We start from the raw sequence: 22,223 nt of genomic DNA on the forward strand, positions 1-22,223 counted from the left end.
ATTACTAAATGTGCATGTTCGATTCCTGATGAAGCCATGGCTAATTCAACACTCGGGACAAATAGAAGTATATGTAATTGAACTGCAATGTATGGGTGAATCCAGTAGCAGCGATTGGGTTTCAAAACTGGGGGGATTGGCTAAAAGTGGGGAGACAATGCCCCCTGCCCTCCTCCTCCTAATCGCCGCCACTGAGTGAATCAGAAGTTGTGACTGGCTATTTCAACACATTGTAACATACAGCATGCACACTATAACGGAATATGAAATGAAGTGTCAGAACAAAATTACTTCTACTTTCTTACAAAAATCACTTTTACTTAAACAAAATGTATTACATATATATATATTTACATAATATTAAATACAGCATCAGAAAAGACAGACCAAACAAAGAGCACCAATGTAATACAGTTTATATGTCCTAATAAAGTTCATTTAGAAAATGCAGCGTGGAATACGTGCACATACGTGGCACTTGAATTTCAGCACACATGATCTCTCGCTCACGTCTTGTAACATATGTCAGTGCATAAAGTCGTTTCTCTATCCCTCGCTGCCAAGACTACATTCTAATCTGGAACCTCCCAGCTTTTGTTATGTACTTCACTCCTTTAAACGGTTTGTACTTTTCACCATACATGTCCAAACGATTCACTTTCAGTCCCGATACTGCCAGCTGGTTGATTGTAAACTGCACCTGCAGGGAAGATGGAAAGCCATTTGTAAGATATTTGTTTCAAGTATTACGATGGAATGGAATTAAATGAATAAAATATCGAAACTATTACTGACACTGATATTAGTGTTACTGAAAAGTATTGTTCCCAATAATGAAAAGTATTGTTCAGAATTTAACTAATGTTTACTTGAGGTCTGGGTCACTTTGAGGTACACAAAATGCCAATACTGAAATATTGGATTATATATAACCACTCCACATTCCAAGGTGAGTAATTTTCTTTCAATGTTGGGACATGTGAACGAAGCATCAATTAAGAAGTTTATTTGTTATTACAGATAGGAAGATTATTTTGTTGGTGTCTGAACATTTAATTTATTAAACAAAGACACAACAAGAGATATTTGTCTTTTGTCCTTAAATCTGACTCTAGAATAGTGTCTTGTTTTAATACCCTGTATGCATCTGTACAGAACAAACTACAAACACCTTGCATGTGGAGTAAAAATACACAGAAGTAGCAATACTCACATTAATAGCTGGGTTTGATTCAACTGCTGGACTTCCACTTTGTAAATTAATCTGTAAGACAAAAAAAAGAGTGCATGGGCATCACATTTTTCACTGTTACAGGTTGGGAAAAAGTAAATGGTTCAGGGGAAATGCAATGCACATCAGACCAGACAAAAGATCATCTTTTGCAGAGAAAGATTGACACAACAAAATTATTAATATAAAATTAATACCAAAAATAAATAAAAGTGTCATATGCCTTCAAGCAGTAGCATAGCCAGGATTTATTTTTTGGAGGTGCCAAAAACAGTAGTGGAAAATGGTACAGAAATAACAACTGTATTCATAAAATGCCATTTATGCAGGTAATTTATTATTTTCGTGGCGTTTTTTTTTCACAGAATGATACTAAAATGTAGCGAAATTTTTAGAGTTACACTTAAAAATCATGTAAAATACTAAATTTGCATGATCTCACAACTTAGTTTGAATGCAAAATTTGTTTAGCATGTCACTTTATTCAAGCTATCGGAACGATTTTGCAGTTTTTAGGTGTACTACAATTGTGAAAATTACAGGACATACAATGCAACATTTACAGGTGGTTTCAGCTACACTTTCTGACATTACTTAACAAGATCCAACAAACAAAAGTTAATTCCATTTTTATTATTCAGCACCCAAAAATATGTCAAGAAAAATATCATCTGGCACAACTTTGGAAGGGTGGCATGTCAGTGCTTTTAAGAAACATTTTCATGTCACAAGATTTGCTGTTCACAGTGGAACTCCCAATTTGCATTTTCCAGCTTCATACACTTTACTTTACTGATCCCAATACAGCAACATGTTATAAAATTTCTACAGATTATACATTTTCCCTTATTTCAAGTTCCCTCCCCCCCTTTTAAAACATGTCCCTAAGAAGTGTTTAACTGAGACTGCACTGTATTTTTTTTTACTTTGTGTGTGTATGTGTTTCACAAATAACTCAAAATACGTAAAATAAATTCAAACTGAAACAGCTACAAGCAATAGATTGTAGCACATCACAGCTACATTGAAAATTTGGTGAAAAACATGGGATCATGACACTGCTATCAGATAAAAAATTATAGATACTCAAGTTTAGACTCCAATTAAAAATTAACCATGTACAATGAACAAGGGAACAGCGTGAGCATTGATTCACAGTGACAGTCGTCAGTTTTCACGGTTCAACAGACAACATTGTGTGCGCCGTATTGTCACGTTCCGCGTACAGATTTGCTGCGCTGAATAAAAATCTGCATAAAATCGGTTTCACATTGTAAGAGTTGTTTTTTTTTCCCCTGCAAAATTGATGATAACGCTTTTTGGAGAAATTTTAAAGATCTGAAAATTAAGAATTGTGTTTAAAACCTTTCTGTCTGCACCATACTACAATTCCACGACGATTGGACAACTCGTTTTTGATTTACAGAATTTCAAAGAGAGCTTTAGTTTTCAAAACTCCAAAAAAACCAGCCCGTTTTTTGGTCTCACGATGATAAAAAAATTAAGGCATACTCGGAAAAAAAAATCTTGTTAGCATAGATTAATGCAGAATTGAATAAGCTAAATTTTGATGTAACTTGTTTTTATGTAGGGCTACTGGTTATTTTTTAATTGGAGTCCAAACTATAATTTTTAATCCAACAGTAGAGCTTACATATACCCAATGGCAATGAAAGGTTACAATACTCCTGGAAAAGACGAAGCACTTGCATAGAGATCTAAATGGTACAAATTGTGGGGAGGTAGCTTGGAGCTCAGTGGTAGAGTACTGGCACAAAATGTTAAGGACATGGATTCAATTCCTTGTTGAGCTGCCATTTTTGCTAACTTTCCATCAACTTATTACATAAAAGATGTCCAATATACAACAACGACATGTCAAACTGATACCTATAACACTAAAATATCTTCTGAAACATATACATATGCACTTTATACTCCAGACTGGGCTTCCATGATGGCAGAGTGGAAAATCTGTCACCTTCTAAATCAAGGGATCTTGGGTTCGATGCCCAGTGGAGCCACTCTCCACGCTGTATGGTGGTTTGAATCTAACTTTAAATTGTAGGTCTAATCCCAATTAGCCTATCTGAGCATAAAGTGGACTTAAAACAAACAAAACTGTGCATACAAGACTTATGAGTGAACTTACAGTCCCTCGTATGTTGGGTAACTTGGATGGATCTATCCTTCCAACATCCCACAAGAGAACTTTGCTGACTGGATCAAAGGAATATTTCCCTTGATTGGGAGTCAACGTGCAGTTCAACACAGATTTTGGCATTGGAATCTCGAGGGTCACTGCTTCAACCTGAAAAGAAAGTATGTATGGGATCAGTCAATGTAGAAAGGAAACACACATACAGGGTGTACATAAAGTTTGGTAACATTTTCAAAATTTTATTGTAAAGAAACTATTGGCATTACTAAGTGACACAGTGCATTAGTTGAACAAGTAAAGTCGAACTTTTGTTTTGTATTGCAGTTGCTCCCTGTAGTTCCATTTCTTGCCGCTAGATGGAGACAAATTCAAGATGGTGCTTTCTGGAGCTGAAAAATGTTTGTGCGCTATATTTTGATAAAACAAAGAGTGCTACAGATGCCCAACAAAAATGTAGGAACAAATACAGGAAGGAAGCACCAAGCAGGAAGGCAGGGAAAGTGTTACCGGACTTTATGTAGATATTAATTACAACTATGATATTTTGAAATCTTCAAGCAGGCCTCCCGATGGCGCAGCGGTAGCGTCGTCGCCTTGTAATCAAGGGGTCCCGGGTTCGATACCCGGTGGAGGCACAAGTGGTTCGGATCCCACTTTAAACTGTAGGTCCAGTCCCGATTAGCCTTACTGTGCATAAAGTGGACTTAAAAACACCAAATCAATCAAGTTTGAAATCTTCAACTGACAGGCTTTTACATGATCATGGAAAGTAAAAAAAAAATTAACTTGGAAATTACAGCCGAATATTATGTAGTTTCAATTAGGCCAGCTGCACATCAGATCCAACATGATGCGACCAGTCATTTTTGTTGCAAAAACCTCTAATTACAGACCGGAAATGGAGGCAACTTCAGGCCAAATTTTCAAAACTGGGGGACAGTATCATGGCAGCGATATTTTTATTTAATTACAAATTAAACATGATTATATTCCGATAAAGAAGATCACAGAAACAGAAGATCGTGTTGGATCTGGTGTGCAACTGGCCATATTAATCTGAGTAAATAATCTAAGCTATTTATGCTTAAGCTTGTGAAATTAAATAACTTGTTCTCATCTTCTGGTACTTCATTTGAAAAACCACATACATTCCTTTATTCATTTATTGGATGCATCCAGCAGGAAGTTCTATTGTCATCCAAACACATCAAGGGCCTCCCCCATGGCGCAGTGGTAGCGTAATTGCCTTGTAATCAAGGGGTCCCGGGTTCGATACCCGGTGGAGGCACAAGTGGTTCGGATCCCACTTTAAACTGTAGGTCCAGTCCCGATTAGCCTTACTGTGCATAAAGTGGACTTAAAACACCAAATCAAAACCAAGAACCAAACCAAACACATCAAATAACTTGCACATGCTGCAATTGCCTCTTCATCAGTTGCCATGTTGATTGAGAACACGAGAAGCCTCCTTTCATTTGTTTCGTTTTGTATGAATTAATTTCTAGCAAGTAATTGTTAGAAAATGTAATATTTTGGTACATTGGTACAGTGGGATCCATGAGTATTACCCTGCAAATTGTCCATGACTAGTTTCATTAATTTTTACTCTTACATCCTATGTGTTTTTAAGTGATGGATTTTTATGTATGGTTTTGCAGAAGTTGTCAACAGCTTGTTTTGAGTTTTCTTTTAATTCTTGAAGCTCTTGTTGGGTCAAATAAAGTGCACGAACATGGTGATGGACAATTTGCACGGTAATACTCATGGATCCCACTGTACATGACATAAGAAATGCATTAAGGTAATATAAACTGACTCTATTTATAACACATAACATGATGCATTAATTCTACATATACATTAAGCAACTGATTCTGCTGTAAACTGTTTTTATGTATCATTAACCCACTTCCCAAATTATAAAAGACAGATCTAAACCTATTGTGTACATGGACGAAATCTGCCATCAGATTTTAGCTGACAAACAAAATGACACATTGTGTTGCTTTGTGACTCATCGTGTCGAATCCGGTGTGCGGCTGGCCATAATAGAACATTACAATTATGTTAAACAACCGCTACAAAATTTATTTTAACATTTCAATATATCCTTAAGGTACTCTTTTCAAAAATAGTCCCCCGTTCGGATCTCCGGGTGGGGACTACTTTGGGAGGTCCCTGGACTAAGGATAAGATCTATGTTAGGAATAAGGATATTAAATTAGGCACCTGGAATGTTCTGAGCCTTTACCGGCCTGGGGCATTTCAGTGTACAGTTAATGAGATAGTTAAGTATAAATTAGATGTAGTAGCTGTCCAGGAAGTTAGGTGGCCAGGAGAAGGGAATTGTAAAACTAAAAATTATACTTTTTTCTATGGTGGTACTGAAAATCATAATTTTGGAACAGGCTTTTTCATAAATAATAGAATTATCTCTGCTCTTAAAACAGTAGAATTTATTAATGATAGGATATCATATGCAGTTTTACAGGGTAGGTGGTGTAACATTATTTTAATAAACATACATGCACCAACGGAAGATAAAGATGATAATACTAAAGATGATTTTTATACAGAGTTAGAACAGGTCTTTGATCAATTTTCTCAGTATGATATGAAAATTCTGTTAGGTGACTGTAATGCACAGATTGGCAAAGAAGAGACATTTAAACCCACGATTGGTAAAGAAAGTCTTCATGAATTAAGTAATGATAATGGTATAAGATTGATTACTTTTGCAACCTCAAAGAATTTAATTGTGAAAAGTACCACTTTTAAACATAAAGATATCCATAAATATACCTGGTCTTCTCCAGATGGTAAAACTCATAATCAGATAGATCATATTCTCATTGATAAGAGAAGGCATACTAGTATAATTGACGTTCGTACACATAGAGGTGCTGACTGTGCCAGTGACCATTATTTAGTAATTGCTAAATTAAGAGAAAGGGTCTCAGTGATAAATCATAAGCAACAAAATCTAAAAGTTATAAAATTTGATACAGGAAAGTTTACTGATGAAAGAATTAAGAAAGATTACCAAATTAAACTGTCAAATAGATTTGATGTTTTGCAGGATTTAAATGATGATGAAAATATAAATGAAACAGACGTAAATAAGAATTGGGAGCACATACGTAATGCAATAGAAACAGCAGCTAAAGAAAGTATAGGATACCATAAACCGAGAAAAAGTAAGCCATGGTTTGATAATGAATGTCATAATCTAATAGAAATAAGAAATCAGGCTAGACTTAGGTGGTTAAATAACTCTGATTATACAAATCTAAACAATTATAATAGAGTAAAGCGAGAAGTTAACCGCACGTTTAGAAGTAAAAAAAGAGATTACTTGAAAAGCAAAATTAACGAAATTGAAACAAACAGCAAAAATAAAAATATCAGAGATTTATATAAAGGTGTAAATGAGTTTAGAAAGGGGTGGCAACCTAAAGTAAACTTGATAAAAGATAAAGACGGTGATTTTCTAGCTGACCCAAGCAAAATTCTAAATAGATGGAAGAACTACTTTAATGACCTTTTAAATGTCCATGTAGGAGATAAATCAGAAGTAAATGAAGTCCACACAGCAGAACCTTTAGTTCCAGAACCTAACTTGACTGAAGTTTAGGATGCTATTAAAAGGCTAAAGAATAACAAAGCACTTGGCATTGATTTAATACCAGCTGAGTTAATTAAATATGGTGGAAATTCATTAATATGTCACATTCATAAATTAATTTGTTTAATATGGAATAAAGAAGAAATCCCTCAACAGTGGAAAGAATCCATAATTGTTCCTGTGTTTAAAAAAGGTGATAAAATGAACTGCAATAATTACCGTGGAATTTCTCTACTCTCAACAACATATAAAATATTATCAAACATTCTTTTAACAAGACTAACCCCATATGCTAATGAAATTATAGGTGATTATCAATGTGGATTTAAACGTAACAGATCAACTACAGATCAAATTTTTCACATCAGACAGAAAAGAGAAAAAGTGGGAATATAATCAAAATGTCCATCAGCTATTCATTGATTTCAAAAAAGCATATGATTCGGTCAAAAGAGATAAATTATATAATATATTAGTAGAGTTTGGAATACCTAAGAAGCTTGTTAGTATGATAAAAATATGCACCAGTGAAACAGAAAGTAAAATTCGTATGGGTATTAATATGTCTGACAAATTTACAATTCATGATGGGTTAAAACAAGGAGATGCATTATCTCCATTGCTCTTTAATTTTGCCTTAGAATATGCTGTTAGGAAGGTAAAAGAAACTAAAGAAGGACTAAAATTAAATGGTGTGACTCAGTTGTTAGCATATGCAGATGATGTAGACTTACTGGGGGATGATGTGAATACAATAAAGAATAATGCTAAAATATTTTTCAAAACTGCTAAAGAGATAGGTTTGGAAGTTAACAAAGAGAAAACTAAATATATGCTTACAGGCCGAAACCAAGTGTTAGGTAATAATCAAAATCTAATTATTGATAACAACTCGTTTGAACCAGTTTCCAAATTCAAATACTTAGGAGTAATATTAACAAATGAAAATTATATTAAAGAGGAAATAAAAAGTAGGCTTAATTCAGGAAATGCATGTTACTTCTCTCTTCATAAACTTTTGTCTTCTCGTTTAATATCTAAGAAACTAAAAGTTAAAATATACAAAACAGTAATTTTGCCTGTAGTATTATATGGATGTGAAACTTGGTCCCTTACATTGAAAGAGGAACATAAATTGAGAGTATTTGAAAATAAGATCCTTAGGAAAATCTTTGGACCTAAAAGGGATGAGGAGACAGGTGAGTGGAGAAGGTTACATAATTTAGAACTACATAATTTGTATTCATGTCCAGATATTATTAGAATAATTAAATCAAGAAGACTTAGGTGGGCAGGTCATGTGGCACGAATGGGAGAGGAAAGAGGAGTTTACAGGATTCTTGTTGGGAAACCTGATGGTAAGAGACCTGTAGGAAGGCCAAGACGAAGATGGAGGGACAACGTTGAGATGGACCTAAGGGAAATCGGTAGGGATGGAAAAGAGTATATAGATCTTGCTCAAGATAGGGAAAGATGGAAGGCCTGTGTTGCTGCAGCCATGAACCTTCGGGTTTAAGAAGGCTAGGGAGTTAGTTAGTTACTCTTTTCAAGCCTTGTAACTATAATTTAATGTTTGAACCAAGAAATGTAATGATAATGTGATAATGCAGCTAGGTCATGAAATATCAACAGCTTCATTGTGTCTGGTGAGCGTTTACTATTTACTGGTATACATCAACGATATACTAGGAAGGCTGAGCCAATACCACTTTGAACCAATACCCATACTGATGGTAGTACTCATATCTGTTACCATCGATCCTATTACTTATAAACTGTAATAATTAAAAGCTGTTTTAAAATATTTGCTAACACAGTAGTGTATATGTATTCCACTCCCATTATATATGCATGCATCAATTGACTAAGAGTTTTGCCTTAAATTATTCAAGAATTACATCAGAATATTGAAATACATATCATATAATCACAAAATGCAGTTTTTCATGCAAAACTTGTGCAAATAAAAATAAACTCTGAATCTTGCATAATTTCCAGTACAATTAGACTCCATGAAAATGTTGCATGACATTTTTGCAGGTAGCGTGAAAGTACAAAATACAGGAACAGTAACTGCTGGTATCGGTAAAAAAATTCAGATATTTTCCGATACTGATACTTCGGAATTTTGCACTTCATCTGTTACAGAACAGATAGAATGTAAATCAGCAACCTTTAGCGATTGGCTATTAAATTATATTTTTTGCAAATTAACATATTGCACGTTTGTGTAAGAAGTGAATTTTAGCAGTGTTTCCACAATGAATTTAAAGAAAACAAATGAAAACTCACCGTTCTCCCAACAGTTTGCTTCGGTCCAACAGTGATATCCAGCCTCCCGCCTCCAACTTCTCGGAATGAAATGCTGTGCCGTACATATATTGGAATGGCCACAATGCTCTGAGATCCAATGTGGTAGGACATCATCCTAAAGTTACCATCCGGGGGGATGAATGACAAGATCCTCTCTGACTGGAAAAAGGAGTAGAACATAAGAACACAACAAATGGTTTATACATGTCAAACTCTCCTATACTAAAAAATAGAGATTTACTGCTATTGTGTGACAGTGTGATTGAAAGAAGGAGAACATTTCTGGAAAATTGCACAGGAAAAGTTCCTAACAAAGTTACAATGAGGCAGGCAGGCAGGGGGGAGGGAGGGAGGGAGGGGGAGGGGGAGAGAGAGAGGACAGAGAGCGAGAGAGAGAAAGAGAGAGAGAGAGAGAGAGACACACACACATACATATACAATGGGCGTGCCACACTTTTTATCCTTGAAGTGATTGCTTTTGCATTTTTGGAATAAAGAACTGACATTTCTAAGCACTTTTTGACACATGTGTACTTTAATACAGACCGTTCACAATATCCAGACTGTTCTGGGTTCCAAAAATGAGAAAATGATTTCCCCAAATCAGAAATCATGACAGGGAAGGGTTCCAGTTCCCGATTCTTGAGATCCAACATACTCCTAGTGACTTGCTAAAGACCTGAATTATCACTTGCAGTGTAAAATTGGATTAGCTTTCATTTACCTTGCGTACTTTTCTAGTTCCATTCAAATTATTTAAAACTTTGACTTAATTAAATTGCTATAATTTCAGACTCACCTCCCATCTCTTAAACCGAACACATGGATGAAAACTGACATCATCAAACAACCGAGGATTCATAAAAGATAACGTCAGATCAGGCATTCCACTTAACTTGATACAGCAGTCGATCTGGAAGGTAAAGTACAGGCCTGGTTTAAACATCTACATTGTTACAGGAAACTAAAAATTAGAGAAAATTCAAGTTCTAGTGTAGTTAGAGCATTCGCTAAGTATACTCATCAAACTAGTATTTGTCTCTCACAAGATGGAAATGCAATACAGTATTCAGATAATTCAGACAAATTATATGTTGTGCCGTGATTTTATGGAAGGGGAGGATCCAATGGGTCCAAACCCCTCCTACTGGTTTTGTAACCTTGTTGCATAACTTCTATAATAAAATAACACATAAAAAAAAGGTCAAACATTACAATGTTTGAAATATAAAAAAAAAATGTATAGTTTAGATGATTTTCAGATATACCTGAAGGGCATAATTTGTTCGAATAAGAGTTAATTTATAATATTTTGATACCTCATCCTTTCAAATTCTAAATTTTTACACAAAAAATGAAGTTTCTGCAATTCCAATTCTTCTCAATCACATAATAATATAAACATTGACATGTTTAGATAAATAATTTCCTATTCACAAATAAAATTGGTAATAACCAGGCCCCAGAAGTTAGGAAATGTCTTCTTTTCTTTGTGATGTAATAGACGTATCCAAGGAAGGTATCTATCCATTTCACATGAAAGGGAGTCAGAATCCGTAACTTTTATTTTGCCTTTTTTGTCCCAGTTTTTGCCTCTTGTTGTCTTTTTTTTTTTTTTTTTTTTTAATATTTTGAATCTTTTTGGTCCTTTTTTAAGCTTTCTTTCTAGTTTTTGTAATATTTTCATACAAAATTAACAATTGCTCAACTGCCAGCAAAGGCACATAGGAGGCGAGATTACTGAAACGATCGCCAACATCTTTCTGTGGCAAAAATTAACTGCCACTTATTGGCAATACTAGGCACGGAGCAGGCAGTGGAGAGTGCCAACTGTAAGTTTTTTATTCCTTGCTCTTTGGCAGCAATGTTAGTGGGAGAGTTAGCAGGGAGACAGTTCTACGAGGCCACTTGTTTCAGTGCTCTTCAAGATGCCTAAGGTTAAACAATCGAAGTCATGTTTCTTACGACAACTTGTATCTGATTTCGGAGACGATATGTTTTCAACTGATGCAATAATTCTGTTCTGTAAACTGTGTGAAACCAAATTTTTTGCAGAAAAACGATTCCATGTGCAGCAGCACATAGGGAGTGAGAAACATTTGAGAGCCATATGGGCGAAGGAGAGGAAAACAGCATCCCAGCGTCTTTTTCAACAAACTTTGTCGGATTCCTCAAAATGTTCTCCATTCAACCAAGATCTCTGCACAGCCTTTGTAAGTGCCAATATTCCATTATTGAAAGTGAATAATTCTTCACTTCGACTGTTTCTAGAAAAATACACTGGTCAAAGTATTCCCGACGATGACCTTGGTGGTATACTGCAATGCGGAATAAGGATGTAACTTTCATTAAAATTAAACAGCGTGTTTTCGAAAACTTTCTTCAAGTACGTCTTACGAGAAAAAAAGTTTATTCTTTTTCATATTTTTGATTAATGTTGGTCAATGTATTTGTTTTGGAAGCATGTGATGGCTGGGAACAGACTGGAACATGTGAAAAAATATTGTAAATTATATTAATACATGATCAGATAAACAACATATGTTGTAGGTCTTTTTTCTTATTTGTTTTAGTCCTTTTCTCCAATTTTAACGGTATTTGAAGGGTCTTTTTATCATATTTTTTCAGTACTCAACTTCCGGGCCCTGGTAATCACAATAAAAAAAAAAAAACAGTAAAAAGAATTCAATTTCAATTTTCCTTTATTAAAGGGCGAGGTTCAGCCTGCGGCTGTTCTACCACCTAACCCCGATGGATACATATACATACTAAATACATTCTACCTACTAAATGTTTGTACAATAACAAACAAAGAAGAAAGAGAGAAACATAAAGAAGACACAAAAAGAACAAATACAAAATTGAGAACAAAGGCTCGTCTACACACTAAAAATAATAATAATAATAAAAAGATTGAAAACAAATACACAAGGATACACAAATTAATTGACACAATTGTGCTTGGTGTGATATGGTTAAGAATAATACAAATTAATATGTGTATATTAATTTGTATTATTCTTAACATTATTATGTTATAATGTTATGTGTAAAAAACATATAAATGTTCTTAATATGCGAGAAAGGACAAAATATTGTTAAGGGTTGGCAACATGTAAGGGGAAAAGTAAACAAGCAAAATGAAGATGAAAATACTTGTTATTAGGAAGTTGGTTCAGAAATGCGAGCTATTATTCGTGAGTGCTGGAACACAGATATTGTTCATTTAACAATAGAGTTTTTAGTTTGTCTTTGAAGTTGTTGCGATTAGTGAGGGACGTCATGGAGGGAGGAAGTTCATTCCACGCTCTTGCAGCTGAATACGTAAATGATGATTCGAAAAGCACTAGCGTGTGCTTTGGAAGCTCAAGTTTCGATTTTCCCCTTGTTTTGTAATCATGTATTTCCCTTCTGAATTTTAATTTCTGGAATAGGTTTCTAGGTGTTTTGGTTTGTAAAAGATTATGAATAAAACAACACAGATGTAATTTTCAGCATCTGGTCATGTTCAACATTTTGTTTGCGTTTAGGGTTGGGAGGATATGATCGTATTTTCTTATATGGTACACGAAACGGAAACATGAATTTTGGACTTTCTGGATTTTGGTTTTGTTTCGAAAGGATAGATTTGGTCCGAAAATTACGTTGCAGTAGTCCAGTAAAGGAAAGATAAGTGATTGGATTAGTCTCATTTTAATCTCTGTTTTTAGGCATTCTTTAAAGCTGTACAGCGATCTTAGCACAGCTTAAGCTTTTTAATTTGTTCTCGTACATGAATATCCCAGTTAATGTGTTCATCGAAAATGATGCCTAGATTTTTCACATTTGTTGAAAAAGGGATTATAGATGTGCCTAGTTTGATACATATCTCGTTAGGATTTATCAGAGAGAGACTATTTCGGGAACCAATAAGAGAGAAAGTAGATTTTTGTGGGTTTCTTTTTAGACCGTTACTTTTACACCAGGTATTTATGTTGGATAAATCATCATTGAGCAAAGCTAAGGCTGCATCTGGCGATTTCGGTGGAAAAGGAATTTGTAGTTGAGTTTCATCTGCGTAAAAATGAACTTTACTGTGATTGATTATGGTAGGTAAGTCGGCTGTAAAAATGGTATAGAGGAGAGGGGCTAGAATGGATCCCTGTGGGACACCAGTTCCAATGGCAGGGTGCGAGAGAGAGGGAGCGTGGCAGGGTTTATGAATACTCTCTGTTGTCTGTTATTCAGATACGATCTAAACCATCGGAGAGCGGGAGGTGAAAAATTGTAGTATTTTAATTTGCTCAAGAGCAGGTCATGATGGACACTGTCAAAGGCTTTAGTGAGATCCAGTAATACTAACGCTACTGCCATTCTCTTGTCGATTGATCGTAATAAATCGTCAGTTACTTTAAGTAAAGCCGTTGCCGTGCTGTGTGAGGGACGGAAATCGGATTGACATTTCGGAAGCAGATCTAGGTCATTAACGTGTTTGCGAGTTTGCTTGTTAACAATTTTTTCAGTGATTTTGGAAAATATAGGTAAGAGACTTATTGGTCGAAGGTCATTCAGGGACGTTATTACTTTTTTCTTTGGTATCGGAACAACACGTGCTGTCTTCCAGCTGGTCGGGTATTGTCCAGTCCGGAATGAGAAATTTACGATGTGCGTCAGAGGACGTAAGATGTGCGGTAATAACAGTTTAATCATTTTTATAGATATTCCATCATTACCAGATGCATTGGATGATATTTCGTTTATAGCTTTCATTGTTTCGGCTTCGTTTATTTCTTGCAGGTGGAAAGTTTGAGCGCTTTCGTTAAAAGTGTTACCATCAAAGAACTCTCGAGTTTTGTTAACGGCATCTTCGGAGACATTCGCTTTGCTGCATACGCTAGAACAATGCTGGTTAATTGAATCTACGTTTCTCAGGTCGGAAGGTATCTCGTTGTTCATATTTTTACTATATACACCCCACGTTTTTATTTTTTTCCACAATTCTTTGCTGTTATTGTTGCAGCAGAGGTGATGATTAAAATATGCTTTCTTTTCTTGCCGTTGGACCGAGCTGGTGAAGTTTCTCAGTTCTTTGTAATAGTCCCAGTTTGCCTGGGATTTTGTGCGCTTATATTTTATTAGGGCATTGTCATGGAGTTTCATGAGCAGTTTCGTATTTTCGGATATCCACGGAGAGTTTTTTGATTTTATTAATTTAGTTTCAAGGGGCGCATGCTTGTCGAAGAAATTTATTACATTTTGAGTAACGAAGTGTACTTTATCATCGATGTTGTCGAAGCTATCACTTTGCATCCATTCAATTGTTGCAGCATCCCTATCGAATATCTCTTTGTCGAGGGTAGAGAAGTTTCGAGATTTGATAAACTGTTTAATTAATTTTGGTTTTTCGATGGCAAGTGTCGCGTTTACTAGACAGTGGTTGGACGTTCCGACGGGAGTGGTTAAGTTAAATGAGCGTACAAGATCCGGGTCATCCGTTATTACCACATCAAGGAGTGATTGGGTGGTTGCCATTATTCTGGTTGGTGGGTTAATGATCTGAACCATGCCAAAAGAGTCTATTATTGATTGTAAATATACTGTTTCTGGTTTATGGGGAGAAAGGAAATCTGCGTTTACGTCACCTAAAATAAGTAATTTGTGAACGAGTGGAAAAACTTCCGAGATCGTCGTTTCTAGGTGCGATAATTTTGTATACGATATATTAGGGGCTTTGTACACACCAATTATTCCCAGAGTTAGATGCTGGAGCTTCACAGTTACGCTAATCATTTCGACTTCGTCGTCAATTTCGTTGGAAGAGGGAATGAACTTGACATTTAGGTCTTTACGGTAATACAAGATTAGGCCACCCGCACCCTTTGTTGTTCTATCCTTTTTTATTGCTGCGTAACCCGGTATGGAGAAGGTCGAGGCGAGGGCTTCGCGGAAAGACCAGCTCTCGGTGACTAGGAAGATATCGAAAGCCGACTCGAGCACCGTGGTCGCCAACTCCTCTAATTTGGGTGACGACAAGGACCTGACGTTCGCTTGAGCGAGGGTCAGGAAGGGTGGCCTTGGGGGGCGATGATCGGGAGGGAGGAAACCGTTAGTTGCAGGAATTTCAGGCGGTGGAGTCGACATCAGGGAGAAAACAAAGACAGGGGTACCATTTGTTGCGAGCTTGAGGGAAATCGAACCTTCCCTTCCATAACGTCATAGCGTATTTTAGCATTATTTCAAATATGAATGTAGGTGCAAATTGGGAGAAGAAAGACGTAAGGAAATTCGGGTACTTACATGTTGCCTTCTTGTGAAGTCTTGGATGTTCGTGAATCACAGGTATATTTGATGCTAAAACATCACTCAAAGAAAACTGTATCAAATAATTCCCAGTAGCGCACACCGAAACACTTGCGGAACACTTGAGCACACGCAGAGAAACATAAACATTCGCATAAAGGGATATGGTTGACACACAAGACGCACACAATGGACATAATAGGGAAACGATTTCAAACACACGTTCATAATACTTATAACTAAGAAATAAAATGTAGATGTTCATCACGGATATACACTTTGATTATACACTTAAGTTTGTGGGGGGGGGAACTAGTAATAATAATAATAATAAAAAAATATAGAATGATAAAAATAAAAGAAATATTAAAAGTATTTCAATGTTAACCGGTTACTAATGTTAAAGTGGCTAAGGAGTCCAAGCAGTCTTGTTTATGGGTCTAGTCTTTTGAGGGGTAAGGCTCAGGGGCCAATCGGGATAGTTCCTTCATTCTTGTAATAGTGAGTTTCGTGCCGGTAGCGGGGCGCACCACGATCCTGCCATCTTCCGTGTAGCATGCGTGGCGACCGAACTTCTCTTTCGCCGCCCGCAGCATCTCCTGTCGCACTGGAGTCAGCGACTCGGTGATGTAGATTCGCGGCCCATCTTCTTTTAGCTGTTTCTTCGCCGACCACACGGAGTGCCTGGTATTGTAGGTTGCGAATTTAACAATAATGCAGCGTTTTCCTTCCTGCACGGCCTCGGCCATGGTACGGTTTGGTTTTCCCAAACGATGGCACCTCGCGATCTGGTCACTCTTGATGTCGACGTGCATCTTATTTTGGAATAAGTCCAGGACCTTCTCCTCCACGTTCTCCTGGACGTTCTGCTGCACTCCGTGAATAAGGAGACACTCACGCCTTGAATACTGTTCCAAATCGTCCAGCCTATCTTCTTGGGATTCTATCCTATCCAGTAAATAATGGAAGTCTTCCTTTTGCACTTTGAAACTTTCCTCCAACCGTGCCTCCAATTTACTCAGCTCGTCTTTGAGTTTCTTCATTCCTTCGGAATCGTACGTAGCACTTAGGTCCCCGCTTCTTGGAATCGTACGTAGCACTTAGGTCCCCGCTTCTTGACCGTGTTTCATTATCAATTTTTAGTTTGAAACTGTCCAGCTCGCCACGCACCTGCTTTTCGAAGCTTTCCAGCCGGTTGCCGAGTTCCTTGGCCACAGCACGAGACATCTTGAGTTGGTACGCGTGGAGCACAGTGGTTATGGCTTGCGACGAGCGTCAGATAATTATTCCAGTATTTTCTCTTAATTAACGTTGAAGTTGCACTTGCACACGTCAGTCCTGAACCTTGACACTACCTCTTCCTTGTGTGAAGATAAGAATCAGCCAGCAGCCCGATGTCCAGCAGAATTGTACAATCTTCTCCGGAGCCGATCAGCACGTCCTTAGCACACTTCCGTCATTAGAATTAATGTACACAAAATCAATATTTAGAGTCATAGTGTTTGGAAATACATTACTGCTTAATTGTAAAACTGCAGCGGTAGTAGTCACAATTTGTAGATATTAGGTATTGAGGTACCCGTGGTGGGTTAAAATTCTGTGAATACTTCTATTTGTATTTTATGTTGTTTTACGTTGCTTTTCTTTCTTATTCACAACAATAGGGATGAAAGGTGAAATAGATGAAGGTACAAACACAGTGGAAGAACCATGCGTTAACCAACATTTGATCCTACAATCCTTGACTTCATATTGTACCATGCTAACCGTAGGCAAGACAAACATTTGCCATTGTATTTGCACCTTCATCTATTTCATCGTTCATCTTCATTTCAGTTACCAAGCTTTTTTGATAGGTGTTTAGTGGTATGCCAACTGGAAGGAAAAGTTAGGAAGTCGCTTCATCCGGACAAAGTATATTATTACTGCACTTACGTAACCCTGAATTTCTGCAAACACAGTAGATCCCGATTTGTCTATAATTGCATCAACTTCTTCAACAACATCAAAGTAGGCCTCATTGTTTGTGTATTTCACTCCAGTTCTTCGCCACGGAACATTGGACAGCTGACCACTAGGCAGTGTTGCACTTACACTGATAATAAAAATAATCACAATGAAAGAACATAATAACAATAATTTAGTTTAATTTTGAAAATTTAATCCATAATAAACTATGCTATTTTTTTAATTATCATAATTAAAACTAAGATTTATGATACATTAACACACTGAATTCTCTTCACTGAGCATGAGATTTGAATGATTTCAGTTGCAGCCATTGACTGGTGCTATTAAGTTATTTAAAAAGTAGCAAATCTTTCATATTCTATGTAAGTAGTTGTGAACAAAAAAAAAGTATTTTTGAACTTGTACTTTATGTATTGTGTATGGAGTTGTTGGAGTACTATGGATGTAAGAATGATTTGAACCATGTAAGTAAACAGTGCATAAGATTCTAGAAAAAAAAAAAAAAAAAAAAACTATCCTTTACATTTAGGCATGCACACACACACACAATGTATTCTCATTCAGTTTTATCATCGTGATGTCAATGTGTAGAGAAAAAGTACAAAGTAAGAAAACTGTTTAAATTTCATTTGCTGGATGTTTTCTTCAATAGATTAGGCTACCAAGGTTTCATTGCATCATATTTTGAGACATTTTTTCCCCATTCAATCAGTTCAATGTGATAACTTCAGCAGCCTACTTCTCTGGGGTAAAGATCTTCAAAAATGATGAATTTCGCATCTTACAAATATTGGAGTTATGTATGATTTTTCACTGCATGATCGTCACCACTGCATAATGGTCACACCTTGCTTTTTCAGTACAAAAATCAGCATAATTGTCACATCAGTGTGTCACGTAACAAAACCAATGATAGCAGCACAGAATCTTCACACAGAATTTAGTTTTGTAAATCTGTACTTTGCAATACTGTAGTAAATTTTCTCAAGCATAATATTTCAATTATAGTGCACAAATGTATTGCTTCTTTTTAACAACTGGAAAGATGTTCACTAAAAATATAATGATTGATTGAGTTGGTGTTGTAAGTACACTTTATGCACAGTAAGTGTAATTGGGACTGGTCCTACTATTTAAAGTGGGATCCGAACCACTGTGTGCCTCCACGGGGTATCGAACCCGGGGCCGATTGATTACAAGGCGACGACGCTACCACTGCGCCATCGTGGAGACTAACTAAAATATAATGAATAAATGATGTTTCTTAATTTGGAATATATTCAATATTAACATATATTCATGTGTATTCCGTGCACCTAATCTTGCACTACAGACAGTGTAGTAATAAATTATTTTTAAGTACTGGTAGTACTGACACATTTTATAGAAAACAAGCTACTCAAAACGGTTGCACCCTACTTCTTCATTTAAAAAATTGGCATAAAATCTGTGACGATTATGTGGTGAAATACGGTACTCATAACTTCAACTATTATTTTACACTAACTTTCCATCTTACAAGTGCTTTCATTGCTCTCTGTGCCCACCTTGTTGCACTCATCCAGCATATGAAAGATGGACCAAGTAAAATCATGATCAGTATGTACTTACTTAGATTTTCCCGTTACAGTATTGGCTATTGTCCTGAGTATGTTTGGAGGTTTGATTAACTCTTTCAATATGTTAGATTCTGTTGCTAGAGGGAAACCATTGTCCAACATTTCATCCAGAAGCTGCAACAATCATAACAACAAAGTTCATAAAAATCAGTTCCTGACACTTGAGTCATGGTGCAATTACGAGACTGTTATTGAGAAATACAAGACTATATGCACTGCACGGGCATGAAAATAAGTGGCTGGGCAGAATTGTGCTGGTGCCACATATGGAAAAAGCAAAGCAAGATTTGATTGATTGAATGATTTTGTGTTTTAAGTCCACTTTATGCACAGTAAGGCTAATCAGAACTGGACCTACAGTTTAAAGTCGGATCCGGACCACTATGTGCCTCCACCGGGTATCGAACCAAGGACCCCTTGATTACAAGGCAACGATGCTACACTGCACCATCGGGGAGGCCTAGCAAAGCAAGAGTGGGACAAAAGTTGCACGGTTCCTGCACACTGTGTGGCAAAGTTAACAAGGCTGTGTTGCCTAGTTCGAGCTTCAGACCGACCGCTCTCTGGGCACTTTTGAGTCCCATTCGATACACAGCTGGTGATTGTGTGAATTGAAAGTTCGTTACAGGCCCCACATTACAAAGACCAACTCTACATTGAGACATTTCATTCTCTTAAAACTCCGAACACACGGGGTTGTGCTCCAACATGGCAACAGTGTGAACTTCTGCCACCTGCATAATTTCAAGGTCGAGCGGGGAAAAAAAAAAACTATCTCTGTACAGAGGTGTGTTGAGAGCTGCACTCAAGATCTCACCACAGATGGTTCAGTTTGAGTCCTGCCTTGTGCATAGGTGGTTTTAATGAGTGGACTGTTTATTAATTTCTCATCTGATTATAGTCATCAAGAGTAGTCAAAAAGTAACAGGAAAGGATGAGAGAGGGTGGGGGAATCATACATGTCCCCCTTCCTGAAAATTGACATCGTTCATTTCAAGTTACAAAAAAGACATAAACGTTGTTACTTTTATTGTTAATAACCGAAATAAAGTTCAGTTAGTTCTAATTCGAACAGATTAGTGAAGTAAAAAAACTGCGTAAAATAAAAAAAAATGGGAGTAAAATAAAGGAACCAGTATATTTTTTCACCTTATGCCATTTAAACCAAAGAATAAAAAACTTTCATATCATGGAAACAAGGCTTAATGGTGTTACAAAGAATAAATTATTCCACAGTTTTCAAAATTCCAAAAATTATACTTTTATCGGAGGGGGCACAAAAGAAAGACTATGGCGAAAATTTGTTCCTAACTTTTAAACGTTTTTTTTTTCAACGAACCGTTTAAAAGTTAATAACAAAATAGAATAACTATGCATTTATGTACACTAACTGTGTGAAATATAAACAGTAAATAACAAAAAAACAATTGTGGTGGATATTCACTCATTTGGTGGACTTAGTAGTCTCCCCAAGGATATAATAATAATAATAATAATAATAATAATAATTTGTATTATTATTTTGGAATTAAATTTGTTTGTAATAGATATTATTTTATAATCATAACCCTTATTATTATTATCATTATTTCCACTATCAAGTTTCATCCACTGCTTGAGCCTCCATAAAAATTTCTGGCGACGTCTACGAGAATGAGGTGTGAAAATATGAATATATAACAAAAAATTGACAAAAATATAAAAATGACACTCAAATTTCAATATTAATAATGACTAGGGCTAGGAAGTTGAGGACAAATACTTTTTTTCTGAGCTTTGAAGACAATGCTAAACCTGATAGTACTGTTTTACTTCAGTTAGAAGCAGAAAACGTTGTTATTTTGAATTTTCTAGCCTTTTTTGGGCTTTTAGGTTAGTTTTCAGAATTTGTTGCTGCTTTCATTGCATTTCTTTAATTTTTTATTTTTCTTTATTCTCCTTTCCAGTTGTTCCATGAATTTTCAATGCTTTTTCTAGCATAATTTAAATATTTAAGTTCCCTAACATGGTCTTTCTATTAAGTGTGCAATTAATTGTAAATATGGTCAATGCAAAAGAACAACATTATTTTTAACTGAAATCTTTGGCAACGAATTTTGTGGAATTAATTGCGGTAAATTTTGCTTTTCTTCCAGCAAAGTTAAAATACTTTGGGTGAAGCCTACTTTAAGTATCCCTTGTTGGCCACTATTATCGCTTTAAGTTGTGATTTTATTTAAAGTAATATTAGTCACATTAAAAAAAATAATCTGAGGCATACGAAACAAAACTATTTTCAGATGCAACCTGAAGTAAAAATATAGAAAACTACATTAGCACTTAACTGCTTTTCTTCCTTTGCTTCAATAGTTTAAACCACCAAACAACAGATTTTATTAAATTATTCAACTACTCTCTCGTAATTTATGAAAAAAATCAAGCTTTCATTTTAAGGGCAGAAATTAACATTATGTCATTTTTTGAAATTTTTAGGTTACTTTTTAAGAATTTTAAGGTCATTTTTTGAGATTTCTTAGGGCATCAACTTCCGAGCTCTTTTCATTCCTTCCACCAACTTTTCCCCCCTCTTTTCATTTTTCGCTACGTGCACTAATAATGGAGTTGCCTCTGGAACCAAACTTTTGAGTCACCCTGTATTTATAATAAGCGGGAATTTAAACATCATTTTCATGTACGTTAATTCAAACAATGTTGTATTTGATTTCTGTTAGTCTTTTACTTTTGAATATTAGGAATTTGTCTATCAAAATCTGTTATCATTCATTACCTAATCTACAATGCCCTACCCTACCATAACCTATATCTAACATAACTTCGGATCCCATTTTTAAATTTTGTATACTTATTGAGTAATATGTAGTGTATGTACGACATGTAATTTTTTTTAAAAAAAATTAAAAGGCCTGTTTTTGAGAAAATGTCTACCAAAATTTTATTTACACCACCTTCAATTGTTTTTTTACCCTGCCACAGGCATGCTATATATCATGTGAAAGAGCCCTTCACGACCTTTCCAACACCGTC

General features: G+C 35.9%; 1 protein-coding gene and 1 non-coding gene across 3 annotated transcripts in view; one reads left to right on the forward strand and one right to left on the reverse strand.

The window, feature by feature from the left end:
* Window positions 1–316: 316 nt before the first annotated feature.
* Window positions 317–22,223, reverse strand: part of cm (AP-3 complex subunit carmine) — a 28,509-nt gene continuing 6,602 nt past the window's right edge. For both annotated transcript variants that reach the window (XM_083134977.1, XM_083134976.1), the window contains exons 4-10: window positions 19,192–19,313; window positions 17,545–17,704; window positions 10,130–10,243; window positions 9,310–9,489; window positions 3,384–3,542; window positions 1,214–1,264; window positions 317–700 (exon numbers count right to left, since the gene is read on the reverse strand). In XM_083134977.1, coding sequence (XP_082991103.1) covers window positions 566–700; window positions 1,214–1,264; window positions 3,384–3,542; window positions 9,310–9,489; window positions 10,130–10,243; window positions 17,545–17,704; window positions 19,192–19,313 — 921 coding nt within the window. In that variant the 3' untranslated portion in view covers window positions 317–565. The remainder of the gene's footprint in view (window positions 701–1,213; window positions 1,265–3,383; window positions 3,543–9,309; window positions 9,490–10,129; window positions 10,244–17,544; window positions 17,705–19,191; window positions 19,314–22,223) is intronic.
* TRNAT-UGU (transfer RNA threonine (anticodon UGU)) lies at window positions 4,606–4,680 on the forward strand. Its single transcript has one exon. It is a non-coding gene; the product is annotated as a tRNA-Thr (tRNA).

This window comes from Lepisma saccharinum, chromosome 14, assembly GCF_977018435.1.
Source record: "Lepisma saccharinum chromosome 14, izLepSacc3.1, whole genome shotgun sequence".
Classification (NCBI taxonomy): Eukaryota; Metazoa; Arthropoda; class Insecta; order Zygentoma; family Lepismatidae; genus Lepisma; species Lepisma saccharinum.